The following is a 14036-nucleotide window of genomic DNA, read 5'->3' on the forward strand; positions in this document are numbered from 1 at the left end:
TAAGAAAAAGTTTTAGGTTTCTATTCTATCGATATTCATTGCACTGTAATATTTTTGATATGGCATTGTAAGATATTTTTTGGTTTAATTTGCTATTAAGCTTAATCGTTCGTTTTACAGTTATGACAATGTTATGTTTATTTATATCCGATCTTATACCGGAACTTAATGTAACAAAATAATTTATTTAGTTCATAAATGACTGAATTAGCTCACTTGTTCAATTTAGTGACCCGTTCACTTGAACCGATTATCATATGAACAAAACGACACAGGACGATTAAATATTGGACATCTCTACAATAACTCTGCAACATCAATTCATTTGTTAGTTTTTCTCCAGTTCTAAAGTGAAAATAAACCAACGATAGTAAGGTGAGCAAACTTACAGCTTTTTGCTAAAAATATGTCTTATATTGATTGAGGACTAGAATGGATACAGTAAATTACAAAAACCACAGCTCCTTAACAATGTCAACAATCAAATTATGTGTCTTCCTCAAAATAAAGCCAAAGAATACAACTCATAAAGCGCACATCAATTTGGCAAAACGGGGCCATGATATCAGCGTATAAATTTTATGCACTTCGACACCACAAAACGGTAATGATAATGCCGTGTCGCGTCATAAAAAGTAAATCCGCCATAACAACAACAACACTGTCTCACCGTCTCTTACGCCGTGTCCTTTTCCCTTTCTGTTGATAAGAAGGTGGTAAGAAGGTGCGCAGCAAATGTAGCTAAGCAAAAATGCGACAAGGCTCAAAAGCTCGTTTAAAAATGTAGCTATGCATTTTACAATTTGCAGCCAAATGGTTCAACTAAAGCTTTTTTATACCCTGTACACATGAAAATGAGTAAAAAGGGAGTGAAACACAGAACAAATCTTGAACAAAATTTACTTTAATATATTTTGTACTTATTTACTTAACATTTTTACAATATTTTGTATAAAAATAAAATTTATTCTCTATAGGATATCTGGTAGCCGAGCAACATTAACTAGAGCTTTCTTAGTTGTTTTGGCCAGCTGTTATTGCCGCTTCCGTTGTCGCTTTGCCGGCATTAGTTTCATAAGAACGCCGCTTATGGCGCTGGGTGGGGCAACAAAGCAACTACACTAACAACCAAAACTATATCAACAACATCGACAACATGAAAAAACATCGCTACTACGCAGTTGTCGCTGCTGCAACGGCTGACTGGTGCGCTGACTGGGTGGCACTGTATATTGCCGCATTCAGTGCCTCATTCGTTGCAAGCACTCAGTACAAGCGACACGCGACACGTGCAAAGTTAAATTGTCAGTGGCAAAAGTTGAAACAGTTTGGATCAATAAAATAAAATAAAATAAAATACAAGCAGCTTCCAAACGCACAAGAGCAAACGAGAAGCAGAAAGCACAAAAAGGTAAATTGTAAGCCAAGAAATAATCGACATGTCTGTTAATTATTGTGAAAGTTTTGTGTCACACACGCGGATACAAATTGTCAAACTGTCAGGCTTTCAGCAGCTCCAGCTCCAGTTCCTGCTTCGGCTCCTTTGCTCCAGTTTCAGCTTGAGATTCAGCTGCTGCGTTGGCGTTTCTATTCCAGATGACAGCTTGTGGTGTTAGTGACAGGCGCCTAGAAGCTTCCATTTGTCCCCCCTCTTTCCCACTATTTGACTTGTTTGTGAGTCAACTGCAGCTGCCGTTGTGACTGTAACTGTATCTGTTTCTACATGTGTGTGTGTGTATCTGTATCTGTATCTATGTCCTGTACGCACATAAAGTTATTCGCGTGAATGGGGAATGTGTTTCATGTCATAAAGACACGCACAAATCATGCTTAAACTCGGCCAGACTTTGCTCGTCCTTTCGCTATATCGTCCTGTTTCTTGTGTCCCGTGTCCTCCGTCCTGCGCTGCTGCTCGTTGCTTTTTGCTTAACTCGCAATTTATGGTTAATCGATGTTGTCTTTGAACGTGACCTATTTGCTTTATTTTGTCATCCTCCATATCACAGTCACCGTCCTTGTTATAACCGCTTCTCAGCTCTCGCACTCAGCATCCTGCTGACGTGTTAAATTGTCTTTTTGTTTACCCCCAATAAAGCAATAATTTATTTTTCATGCTCTACCGTTCGTTTTGTGTGCTCTCTTATCCATTTCCTTCTCCTGTCGTTCTTTTGTATCCTTCGTTAGCTCATATTTGTTTTTGCATACGCGTATAAATGCTGTGATCCATTTAAAAAAAAAAAACAAGTGGGCGGTTACAGTCGAGCACTCTCGACTGTAGGATACCCTGTGCCCAGACTCTATAAATAATTTTAATTTGTTTACAATAGAATTGATTATTTATTTGTGTATAAATATGTACTTCTCGCCGCTCGAATTTGATCGAATCGATGTAGAGTGTGTCAAGAGTAGCCACAAACTACAACTTTGCTCAGCCTGCACTCTGGCAGCACCCATTTTGCTCTCTCACTCTCTCTCTCTCTCTCACGCAACACATTCGAGCCTGCCAGAAGCTGCTGGAGTGCGCGCGAAATTTGAAATAGAAGACAATGTCTAAATTTATAAGATTTTTAAAGCGAAAAATGTTAAGTTCTTTTTTACAATGATTATAAGCAGAAACTTATTGAATATATATGTGAGGTATCGGAAATATTTATAATTAAAATAATTATTTTGCAACTTTCAGTGCTCGGCAGCGATGCTAAAGTAGTGCTGCAAAATGATCGCTTGTCCTCTGATGCAATTTCATGCATATCAATCAGCTTCTGTCCGACTTTATTGAAAAATGTGACGTCATATGGAATTTTTCCATGCAAAAATACATAATTATATATTAACACAATTATATTATTATCTTATTGTATATTTGTGTATAACATAATTTATACATCAACATTTTCATTACAAGATATCGATAATATTTTGGCTTATCGCTCTATTCTTACTCGGTGCCGACTTTGCTGTTGATCCTGATCAAGAATATATATACTTTGTGGGGTCTGCCACGCCCCCTTCTGCCTGTTACATACATTCTGCGAAACACATCATACCCTTTTTAAAAAAAAGTAGTATAGCTTTATAGTAGTAGGTTTGTTTATCTTCGGACTTGGAGAAATCGATATTTGGCCGACCTTGACCTACGACAAAAGCTTTATTACATGAGACTAGTGCAGGATGTTGACTGAATCAGCTGCAAATGTTGCCAACCACATTCAGGAACAACACCAGTAGTTTTGCAGTCATTGTGATACATTTGCTCTAGAACCAACGACCATGTATTCTGACGCATCACTCGGCAGCAAAGTTTCAAGTTCAACTTTTTTTTAACTGTACCGTTTGTTATGTGCTCCCTTCTCCTGTCTTATTTTCTAATCTATGAGTGTATTAGTAACATTTCTTTGTACTTTGAGAAATCGATATGTACCCAACCTTGAGCTTTAAAACATGTGACTAGTGTAGGTTATTGACTGCATCAGCTGCAAATGTTGTGTACTTCCAGAAGCAACACATGCAGTTTTGCAGTCACTGTGAGATGCTTTTTCTAGAACCAACGACCAAGTATTCTGACGCATCACTTGGCACTGGTTGTTTTATTTGGAACCATTGTGCAGTACTTATCGCAGAACTCGTGACATCAGGTAGCCAACTAATTGGGTCATCAATTCTGCCTGCCTCTAAAGAGAGCGATTTTGTAATTAAATAAAATGTAAGCAATATTTGCAGTTGAAGCATTTTTGTCCTTGGATAGTAGTATACTCAAACAGACTTACTTACTTAATTATACATAGAGTTTGGTGATTGTTACTCAATAACTAAATCAAATCCTGTAGCAAAAATTAAAGCGGGTTTTCACATTCTCTCATCATCACTCTATGTCAGTTCCTTTCTTATGTACATTGATTGTCAACCAAAAGTACTGTTAAAATATTTATGCTCTTATTTTAATCCAGGAGGAGTTCCTCGTGCTGTTTCATTTAAAGAAACTCCACCGGAAGTGACTAAATGACAGACTGTTGATTGATATGGCAGTGGAAAAGAGTTTTAACTCGAGATAGTGAATTTAAACTGGAAGTGTATGAATTGTGGTTACTTTAATCTCGCTGCAGCTTTTTTTCGAGTGAACCATGTGTGTATGAGTATGTGTGTTGCATTTGTTGTTGTGATCTCATGCATGAAACATGGAGGTGAATTGGCACACTTATGCGGTCACCCGCTCGACAACTGAACCACTAATGAACTAGTTGAAGTTCAAGTCATTCCAGTTCATTGAACAAAGTGCCTACTCAATGATAGGTGAGTGTGTCGAGGCGAAAAGTTGTACTTGAATGTGTGGGATTTTTACACAGGAATTACTTTAGTACTCAAGCGATAATTTGTACTTTAATAAATAAATATAGATTCCGGATACTCAATTATAAGCGATGAGATATTTCCATATAAAAAACCTAAGACAGTTTTGTCGATAAAAGCTTTGATTCTTATGAAGTAGCAATTATGATAACGGGACAAGCACCTTATATGTAAGTATGAGCAGAATAAATCGACTGAGCGCAATGAACCATGAAATAAAGCGCATTTAAGTAACTGAAAGCACTTATTTGGATATCTACAATAAAAATGTAAGCGAAGAAAGAAAAACACAACTGTTTGGTATCTTTATCGCAAACTCTTGCTGCCTTCCATGCATAATTAAGAACAGTCTTCACGCATAAGAGGAAATCAATTCTCAAGCGCAATAGCTTCTGGCTATAGCTGTCGTAATAGACATAATTATTCGAGGTAACTAAGCAAAGTATTAAACGAACTTCAACGACCCCGGGCAAATTGCTGGCTTATAAATATGTATATATGTATGTATTTTTGTATGAAAGTTAAATTTAATTAATTTCCCTTGTAAGCGAATAAAACAAGCTAAAAGCTTTCCGAGCGAAATAGAAAAATGGATGAACATTTTGACCCCAAAATAGGTAAAAACTTATATACTTATATTTAGATTTAATTTTTCTTTAATCAATGCTTAATATATGAATTTTTTAATTATTTGTTACAGAAACTTTGTAAATTTTTTTAATGCAATCCAATTAGTGCTGTTTGTTTTATACCCTTGCAGATGGTATTCTAAATTTTGTCGCAAAATGTGTAACGATCTGAGTCGGTTTGTTCTTTTTTAACCGTCAAGAAAGTTGGTGTAGGTCAGCTTAAATTATAATACTTGGTGTAGGTCCGGATTTTTGCTGCAAGCAGTACATATGACGCAACGAGCCGAACCGGAATATTATATCATAGGAAATGTCGGTAATTTCGATCGTTTTTTAAATAGATATCTCACCATTTTCACAGATTGTGTATTTGAAATTGTCTTTCAAATCCTGATCAACTTTGCAATAAATCGGACTATTATATCATATAGCTGTTATAGGAAAGATCAGTCGAAAAGGGCAGTTGAAAACAGGGCTCTGCAAGAGTATCAAGTCTCCGGCTTGCCGGAAATAACCCTTCTGTTAAGGCCCGTATAAAGCAGACCAGAAAATGTTCTGGTAGGTCTAAAAACCATATAAAAAAAAAGAGACCGTAAAGAGAAGAGTACGAATCTGACAACTATTTCATAGAAAACTTGCGGTCGGCGGAAATTTCTGGTCTACTCCATTCGAGGCTTTACTCTGAAAACAAAGTTCATGTTTATCGTAGCTTTTCATATTTGAGTTCTCAGAATTCGTTGAAAGTTAAAAAATATCAAAATTAATATAAATAGAGAACTTTGCGAGTCCCTTGTGTTAGTTTTGATAAACTTTAGTGTATTGCAACAAGGTAAAGAAAGTTGCGTGGACATTAACCTTATTCTCATTCTTTCTCCTTTCTCATCTTTCTGCATGTGCAGATGCATCATTTGGACGAATACACGAAGGAAGGTGACCTGAAGAATCTCGCTCAACGTGAGCTGGCCAATGGGCGTATAAAGGATCCAATGGACAAATTGCGTTTGCAATGCTTCAGTCATGGCGCCGCCGGAATCGTGGGTCTTGCTAGGTGAGTGAATACAGACAGCAATACAAGTTCCAATTCCCAATGATAACCTGACTTCTGACTCCTGACTCCTGCCTGCTTTATGTTGGTTGAAAGCCGAGACATTCAGTTGGGATATGCAACCGTCAGTGGCATGTGTGCATAACAAGGTTACGTCCTTGTTAGCCTTTTATCTATCTGTCCGATATATTTTTATACCCTGAGCCCATTGAAAATGGGCAAAAAAGGGTATAATGTGTTTGGCAAAATGTATGTAACAGGCAGAAGGGGGCGTGGCAGACCCCCTAAAGTTGATCAGGAACAACAGCCGAGTCGATTGTGACATGTCCGTCTGTCTGTCTGTCCGTCCGTCTGTTTGAACGCGTTGATCTCAGAAACCATAAAAGCTAGAGACTTCAAACTTGGTATGTAGGTTCCTGCATACCATAGGCAGATCAAGTATGTTTTTATTTTTGATCGGACCACTATATCATATAGCTGCCATAGGAACGATACATCGAAAATGAAGTTTTAGTATGAAAAAATTTTTTGTTTTGTAACAACTGATAGAATATACATTAATGTTGGTTTTGTTTATTTTGACTAGATTTGGTTCAAAATATGTTCAAAATATGGAACATATATCATATAGCTGCCATAGGAACAATTGGTCGAAAATCAACTTTTATAAAAGAGTCCCTGGGCTCAGGGTATCCTACTGTCGTGCGTGCTCGACTGTAGCCGCACCTCACCGCAAGCGAAGCGAGCAGGGGGCGAAGCCCCCTTGTTATTTATTTATTTTTTTGTTCTTCTAAATTTACATATGTACGTGTACTCGTATAGCGGAATTTTTATTAACTACTGTGCGGGCTAAGGCTAGACACTTACAATTTGAACAGGAAGAGATTGTTAGTGAGGCACACTCTAGGTACTCGGTGTATTAAAGTGATGAAATTGTTGAGTGAGACTCGTGATAAGAGGTGGCTACTGCCAAAACTGAAGGATGTTTTTCATATCTTCGGCCTGCTCATAGTTGCCAGAGTCTCGACTCCTGTTGATGATATTGATGATGATTATGACGCTGACCATGATGCTTATGTGCTCAGGTTGAGCTAGGCACAGGCTAGGCAAATATGTCGAGTGCATGTTGAACTAACATTTCGAAAAGCTCCTCCAAGTGTTTGCCAGCCGGCAAAAACTATACACGGTGCCGGGGCTCTGCTACTGACGTAGAGGGAAAGAGTGGCGGATGCGGTGCCAAAAATCGCTGACTGAATGCAAACAAACATAATTGGATTTCTCTGGTTTTTGGTACCGCTCACCCTAACGCATCTGCAGTCCAGTCCACTTCCGACAACAACAACAACAACTGCCGCACCCTATATTTTCTACACCCTCTCCTAGTTTTTATTTCAATTTCAGCTCATCCGTCCAACATTCAGACATTCTGTTAACAATTTTCCGTTTTGAATATATAGACATTTTGTACAAAATCGCAACTAACAACATATTCCTGTATGAGAATGTATGTACCGCAATGTGAATGTATGTGTACCTACGATTGTGTGCTTGTGTTTGTGCGTATTGACCATCTGTATGGGAATTTTTATTTGTATTCATGCAATTTGTTTGTTTGCAGCTGGAAAATTCAATGCATTCAATGCATTGCTAACCGAATTGACTTTACCGCTTTCATTTCTTTTCCACCTCTATTTTTTTTTTTTATCTCTTTTTAAGGCATTCTTGTTTGGTTTTTGCTTTTTGAGGCCATTAATAGAAACATATTTTTGTTTAGATTCGAAACTTCTTTTCTAAAACGGGTATATTTAGTTTACTTTAACGTTATAATACTAGTATGGTCACTTTATAAGTTTCTAATTTAATATATAAAAGTTATGCATATCCAATTATTATTTGGTTTTGAATTCTAAAGTTTTTGTTGCCAATTTTCGATTTCAGAGCATTCCGCGTGATGGACAATGATGGCAGTCAGACTTTAAGTCTCGAAGAGTTCAAGAAGGGCATAATAAATATCGGCTTGGATATTGACAACGACGATATTGAGGACATTTTCCAACGGTATACATGACACTGTCCTATAAAATGCAATTGCCCATTAACTAAAACGTTTATATTTAGCTTCGATATCGATGGAAACGGCACCATTAACATGAACGAGTTTCTCGTCCAGCTTCGTGTAAGTCTTACCTAATTTCAAAAATAATTATAAGATAATATTGTAATTATTTCTATATGTACAGCCCCCCATGAACGCTTCCCGTTTGGACAGCATGATCAAGGCCTTTAAGAAATTGGACAAAAATGACGATGGACTAATAACAATTACCGATTTGAAGAAGGCCTACTCGGTTGGCAACAATCCCAAGTATCGCAGTGGCGAACTTAGCGAATCGGACCTGTTGATCACTTTTGTGAAGAACTTTGAAGCTGGTGCCCCCAACCCAGATGGATTGATATCAAAGGACGACTTCATCAACTATTACGCGACCATCAGCGCTTCGATTGATAATGACGCCTATTTCGATCTGGTAATGCGTCGTGCTTATAATCTCTAAATGTATTTAGCTTTGACTGTTGAAACTTTGAATCAGCTTCAACCAAATGCTTGTTAGTGCCAACATTAATAATCGAAATAATCTATTTGGCAAAGTCTAGCACAACAACAATATATGTTTTGAATCAAATGTTTTACTAAATACCGGTATTTCTATCATTTTTATAAACACTACTTGGAAACCCAAGAAATTATTTAAAATAAAAGTTAAAAAATCTATGTCGAGTTTGGAACATTTTTATTTCAGATTTTGGGAGACAGCTTAAGGTATTCAACTGTATAGAAAAATGTATCATAAAGCTAAAACCAACTTAAATGATATGTAATTGATATTTTCAGTTGAACATAATGAGAGTTTTATGGATTTTAAGCCATAAAATAGCAAATTGATGAAACTCAAGCCAATCTGCCACTACCTCCATTTTCTTTTCATATTTTATATGTTACATGTGATTATTGCCAGAGTCCTTGTTCAGTTCCTGTTGTGTAGTTAATTCCCCTGTTTCGTGTGTAGTTCCACCAAAATAATGCGCTATAATAATTTATTAAATTAACGCCGCGAACTAATTAGCATAAAACTAATTAGATTACTTGTACATGTGCAGCCACAAAGCGCAGTACAGCATATAAAAACCTATAGAAAGAGAGAGAGAGAGTGACAAAAAGAGAGGGAGAGTGTGCGAAAGAGATGGAAAGAAAGACATTTAAACATTTGTGGCGTATGCGCAATCGTTTGTTGTTGTCGCTTTTAATAAAACTCATGTTTGCCAAAAAGTCAAACAACACCAACACACACACCTACACACACACACACACACACACACACACACACACACACACACACACACACACACACATTGTAGCACACCACACGCTGGCAAACAAATAAGCCTGATTAGCTGGCATTTTTTTTTTTTTTTTTTGTGGTGATTAGGCTGACAGTGTGAAATGATATCATCGACGCCTCTGCCTCCGGCAAATACTAGTGAAATGGTGTGGCCTTCTTTAGACTGAACAAGGTTAATATCCCGCTAATTAGTAGCTTATTAGAAAAGCGGCAATTGGCAAACTCTAATTACATTCATTTCGCATCAATGATAACAATGCGATGTCGACAACTGTTGATAAGGCATCAGTTTGGGCTTTTGTTGGCTTGGCAAAGAAACAGCGAAGTGGATAACAGCTTAGGCAATTGGTTAGGAACATTACAAGACATGGCCAAATAATATCTGAACGTCTCACACTTGAGCTCAATGATTATGCAGCAAAGCAGCAAAGTTTTAGTATGCCGAATAGACAATGTTAAAAGTTTGCTCAAGTAATTAAATCACTTCGATCTTTGCTAATTACAAGCAAAGAACATACAGCTAACTACAACGAACACCAAATGGCTAAGGGCCATGTCTGTATGTATGTAAGTGTGTGTGTGTGTGTGTGTGTGCTGCTCGTTAGATATGTTGCCTGACTGCGGCAGCATCCTCATCAGGACAACAGGCAACAACAACTAGAACAACTAGAACGTTGACAAGTTACCTGCCAAATTAATGCAAACATGAAACGTGCGGCAACGGGAATATTAATTAACTAACATACACATATGTAAGCGTACTTTCGGGCAGCTAAAGAGAGTGCAACTAGCTTCCCTTTTCACCCTTCCACCTTTGAGCATTCCGGGTCAGCAGTGTTAGCAGTTGGCACTTGCCATTGTCTGCTCTCGGCAAGAGAGCGAGAATGTGCAGAGCGACAATGGCGGCAACATATTCCGCGCTCCACATATATATTCTCACAATTCGCCGCAAGAAGCGTGCAACAGTGCGTATGAGCAATTTGCTGCTGTCAGGCATATGATTAATGAACGTTTCATTAGCGCAGCGCGCATTATAGTTTGACCTGGTCGCAGCACTTGAACACAGAGCGTTTGCTCTACTCGTATTTGCATTTCAGCAGGTTGCCGAACGTGATCACAATATTATCTCTTCATCAGTCCATGCAGGACATGCAAACAAAAAGAGCCGAAAGCAAGATTCTCATGTGTGTCTGGCAACCTTCTCACCTATGCCGAACATCTCTAAACATCCAACATTCAACATCCGAACATGACCCAGGTGGCTGCTTTTTGTGCGGCGCGTGTAGTTGTCGCTACAAGCACATGTGTGAGCATGGGCAGGAGGACTCAGAGGACTCGGAGGCCAAGAATCGAGCTCACGTACCTGTCAGCTCAATGGGCTGAAAGAGTGTGAAGAGAGTGGGGGAAAGGGGGCCCTAACGAAACCTAACGAGTTACAATGATTTTCGTGCTAATTAAAATGGTTTTTGCATAGAGTTTACCGCATTAGTATTTCGTTTAGCAGTTGTGCAAACACCTTGCCAATGTCTGGGCGTATGGAGGCTCCCAGTGGCATGTTTGCTCTCGGCTTTCAGCTGTCTATGTGTGCGTGTGTGTGTGTGCGTGTGTCTGTGTACCGTATAAATTACGCATACGTAACGTAACCAGCAGCTCCATCGCACCACAGATACGAAAAGCGTTGACTAAAAAGTATATTTTTCAACTGACGCAGCTGTGCCTAATGAACTCCCTCTGTGGGTTGCCACACTGCCACGATACCCAAAGGAGAACGGAGACACCGCAACCATAACCATATCCAAACCAGTTCAGTCACTTCTATCTGTTTTTTGTGGGCAGCAACTGTGAGTACAGTTGTCAGTGCCCTGACTTAATTAGATGTTTGATATTTTCGAAGCTGAACACGATGAAACTGAGCTCGTTAGTGGCATTCTTTTGCAAAATGCAGCAAAACTAATTTTGGTATCTAGGCAATGCATTTATAAGCTGTTAACAATGAAGACTATGCAGCTAAAACTATTTAGTAAAATATTTTTAAACTAACTGGCAATTAGCTGTTTTAATTAGTTACTGATTAATATCCGAATAGCAGTAAAAAAGGATACAATATACAAACATTAAAAAATAATTCAATTATGCCGAAAATTAGTCACAATTCTTAAGTATATTTATATAATAAATATGAGATCGAAGTAAACATCTAGATCCAGAGGAACACGGTTTTTTGAACAATTTAAAAATCGGCACAGTTTTGCCAAAGTTATGACAGTTCGAAGTTGCTCATGCCTCTGATCTAGCAACTTTACAAGTCAAAATATTTCCTAATTTCGACATGATTTTCTACAAGAAAATGAATGGCCTCAGAATCAAGTTTAAAGTGTCGTCTTATACTAATTACGATATAAGGAGTTGATCAAAAGTAAAAACTTGAGATTTAAAATTTTGAATTTTCAAAATATCAAAGGGGGGACCCTTACCATCAACATAGAACCATGGCTTCGAGATTCGAAAAATAATAAAATTTTTAAAATGAATAAAATTTGAATACAGAATGAATATAGCGACCATACCATGATCAAAATGACATTCCGCTTGAAAATCGGTAAAGTTTTGCCAAAGTTATGACAGTTCGAAGTTGCTCCAGCCACTGACTTTACAAGTTAAAATATTTCTTAATTTTAACATGATTTTTTACAAAAAAATGAAAGGTCTCAGAATCAAATTTAAAGTGTTGTTTTATACTAATTACGATATAAGGAGTTGATTAAGAGTGAAAACTTGAGATTTAAAATTTAGATTTTTTAAAATTTCAAAGGGGGGACCCTTACCACCAACATAGAACCATGGCTTCGAAAGTCCAAAATTAAAAAATTTTCTAAAAGAACAAAATTTAAATACAGAATGAATAAAGAGGCGAAACCATGATCAAAATGACATTCCGATTTAAAATCGGTATAGTTTTGCCAAAGTTATGACAGTTCGAAGTTGCTCCAGCCACTGACCTAGCGACTTTACAAGCCAAAATTTTTCTTAATTTTGACATGATATTTTACAAGAAAATGAAAGTCCTGAGAATCAAGTTTAAAGTGTTGTTTTATACTAATTACGATATAAGGAGTTGATTAAAAGTAAAAACTTGAGATTTAAAATTTTGAATTTTCAAAATTTCAAAGGGGGGACCCTTAGCATCAACACAGAACTTTGGCTGAGATAGTCGAAAAATAATTAAAGTTTTTTAATGAACAAAATTGGAATACAGAATGAATAAAGAGGCCAAACCATGATCAAAATGACATTCCGCTCAAAAATCGGGTCAGTTTTCTTAAAGTTATGACTGTTAGAAGTTGGTCAACTCTTTCATCTAGCCACTTTACCACAACCGTACTCTTCCGGTACCAAAAATGAAACGGCTAGTTTTGGTTAACGGTTCCGATACCGCCAAAGGTGTTATTGCCTGCAATTATCAATAAAAAGTGCTCAATTATTTATCAAAATAAAATATGAAAATATTCACTGTATCCATGTATCTATTTCAAATATACATATTTAAACTGTTATCTGCTGAAGCAATAGCTGTAAAATGTCGTACTGACTTTATCTCATACACCCAAACACACACACACACACACACACACACACACACACACACAGACAAATGAACAATTCACACACGTGCTGTAAACTTTCACACACAATCGATGCGAAAGTTATTTGAAACCTATAAAAAGCAAATACAAAATGCACCTAAGTATTTTGATACTTTCGTAACAATACAATTTGTTATTGGTTAGATTTAACACGCCATGGCAGCTAACACAGATATACACTCGCACTCTGAGATACATATATGTATCTAGGAGCTGGAATGCAGGCAACTCAAATGCTGGACACGTGTAAAAGTTCAGTTTTAAACACTTGTACATGAAATGTTGTTTCAATTTGAAAGCGTTTTTCGTTATTGTGTTATGAATCAGAGCAAAAGTCCATGTCCATGTGTAGCTCGACATAAATCCCCAAAGCGCTGGAAAACTTTTAGTTTTACATCGGCCACGTTTACTGTCAATAAAACTTTGCGTGATCTGGCCAAATGAGAGCTGCATAGCTAACAAGTGGACGGAAAAATGCCAAGATAGTATGTGCAGAAAAAGCGAGCGCATAAAACATGCAAATGCAATGAAATTACAAGTTACGTATACGCCGCATGCTGCAGAAGCAACGGCATCTAGAGCAAAACAGAAGTCTTCGCCAAGCGGCCGCACACAAAAGGATTATGCAAAATTATGCAAAAAATTGTGGGAGGCAAAATCCACGCACATTAAATTCAAGTGCTTTCCATAAAGTCAAATCGTGACTTTTGTGCTAATGATGAGCATAAGCTGAGGCCCAGAATATTGTCAATCGCCGCCATTGAGGACGATCCTTTGTACAAAAAGAAAAGCATTTAAGTGTTTTCGTTATTTGACAAATTGACTTGCAAATCATTTTGGCATTTCAGTGTTTCGTTCCGTAGCTTGTCATGAAATTTATTTGCAATTACGGGTACTTCATATTTTCAGCTATAAAATGGTTACTCTCCTAGCCTATTTCTGATTTGTCAACAACTAAGTTGGTATGTAT

The 14036-nt window shown here is 37.4% G+C and overlaps 1 protein-coding gene across 2 annotated transcripts; it reads left to right on the forward strand.

Annotated features, from left to right (window-relative positions):
- The first annotated feature begins 235 nt into the window (after positions 1–235).
- Positions 236–8794, forward strand: LOC117791443 (calcyphosin-like protein). 2 transcript variants are annotated; one of them, XM_034631201.1, is made up of 5 exons: positions 236–375; positions 5876–6024; positions 7960–8079; positions 8140–8197; positions 8262–8794. In XM_034631201.1, the coding sequence occupies exons 2-5, from the start codon at positions 5876–5878 to the stop codon at positions 8574–8576; spliced, it is 642 nt and encodes a 213-aa protein (XP_034487092.1). In that variant the 5' UTR covers positions 236–375; the 3' UTR covers positions 8577–8794. The 2 variants fall into 2 exon arrangements, with proteins under 2 accessions (XP_034487092.1, XP_034487093.1); XM_034631202.1 differs by lacking the exon at positions 236–375 and adding an exon at positions 1222–1411.
- Positions 8795–14036: the final 5242 nt, after the last annotated feature.

This window comes from Drosophila innubila (genome assembly GCF_004354385.1).
Source record: "Drosophila innubila isolate TH190305 chromosome 3R unlocalized genomic scaffold, UK_Dinn_1.0 2_E_3R, whole genome shotgun sequence".
NCBI classification, from domain to species: domain Eukaryota; kingdom Metazoa; phylum Arthropoda; class Insecta; order Diptera; family Drosophilidae; genus Drosophila; species Drosophila innubila.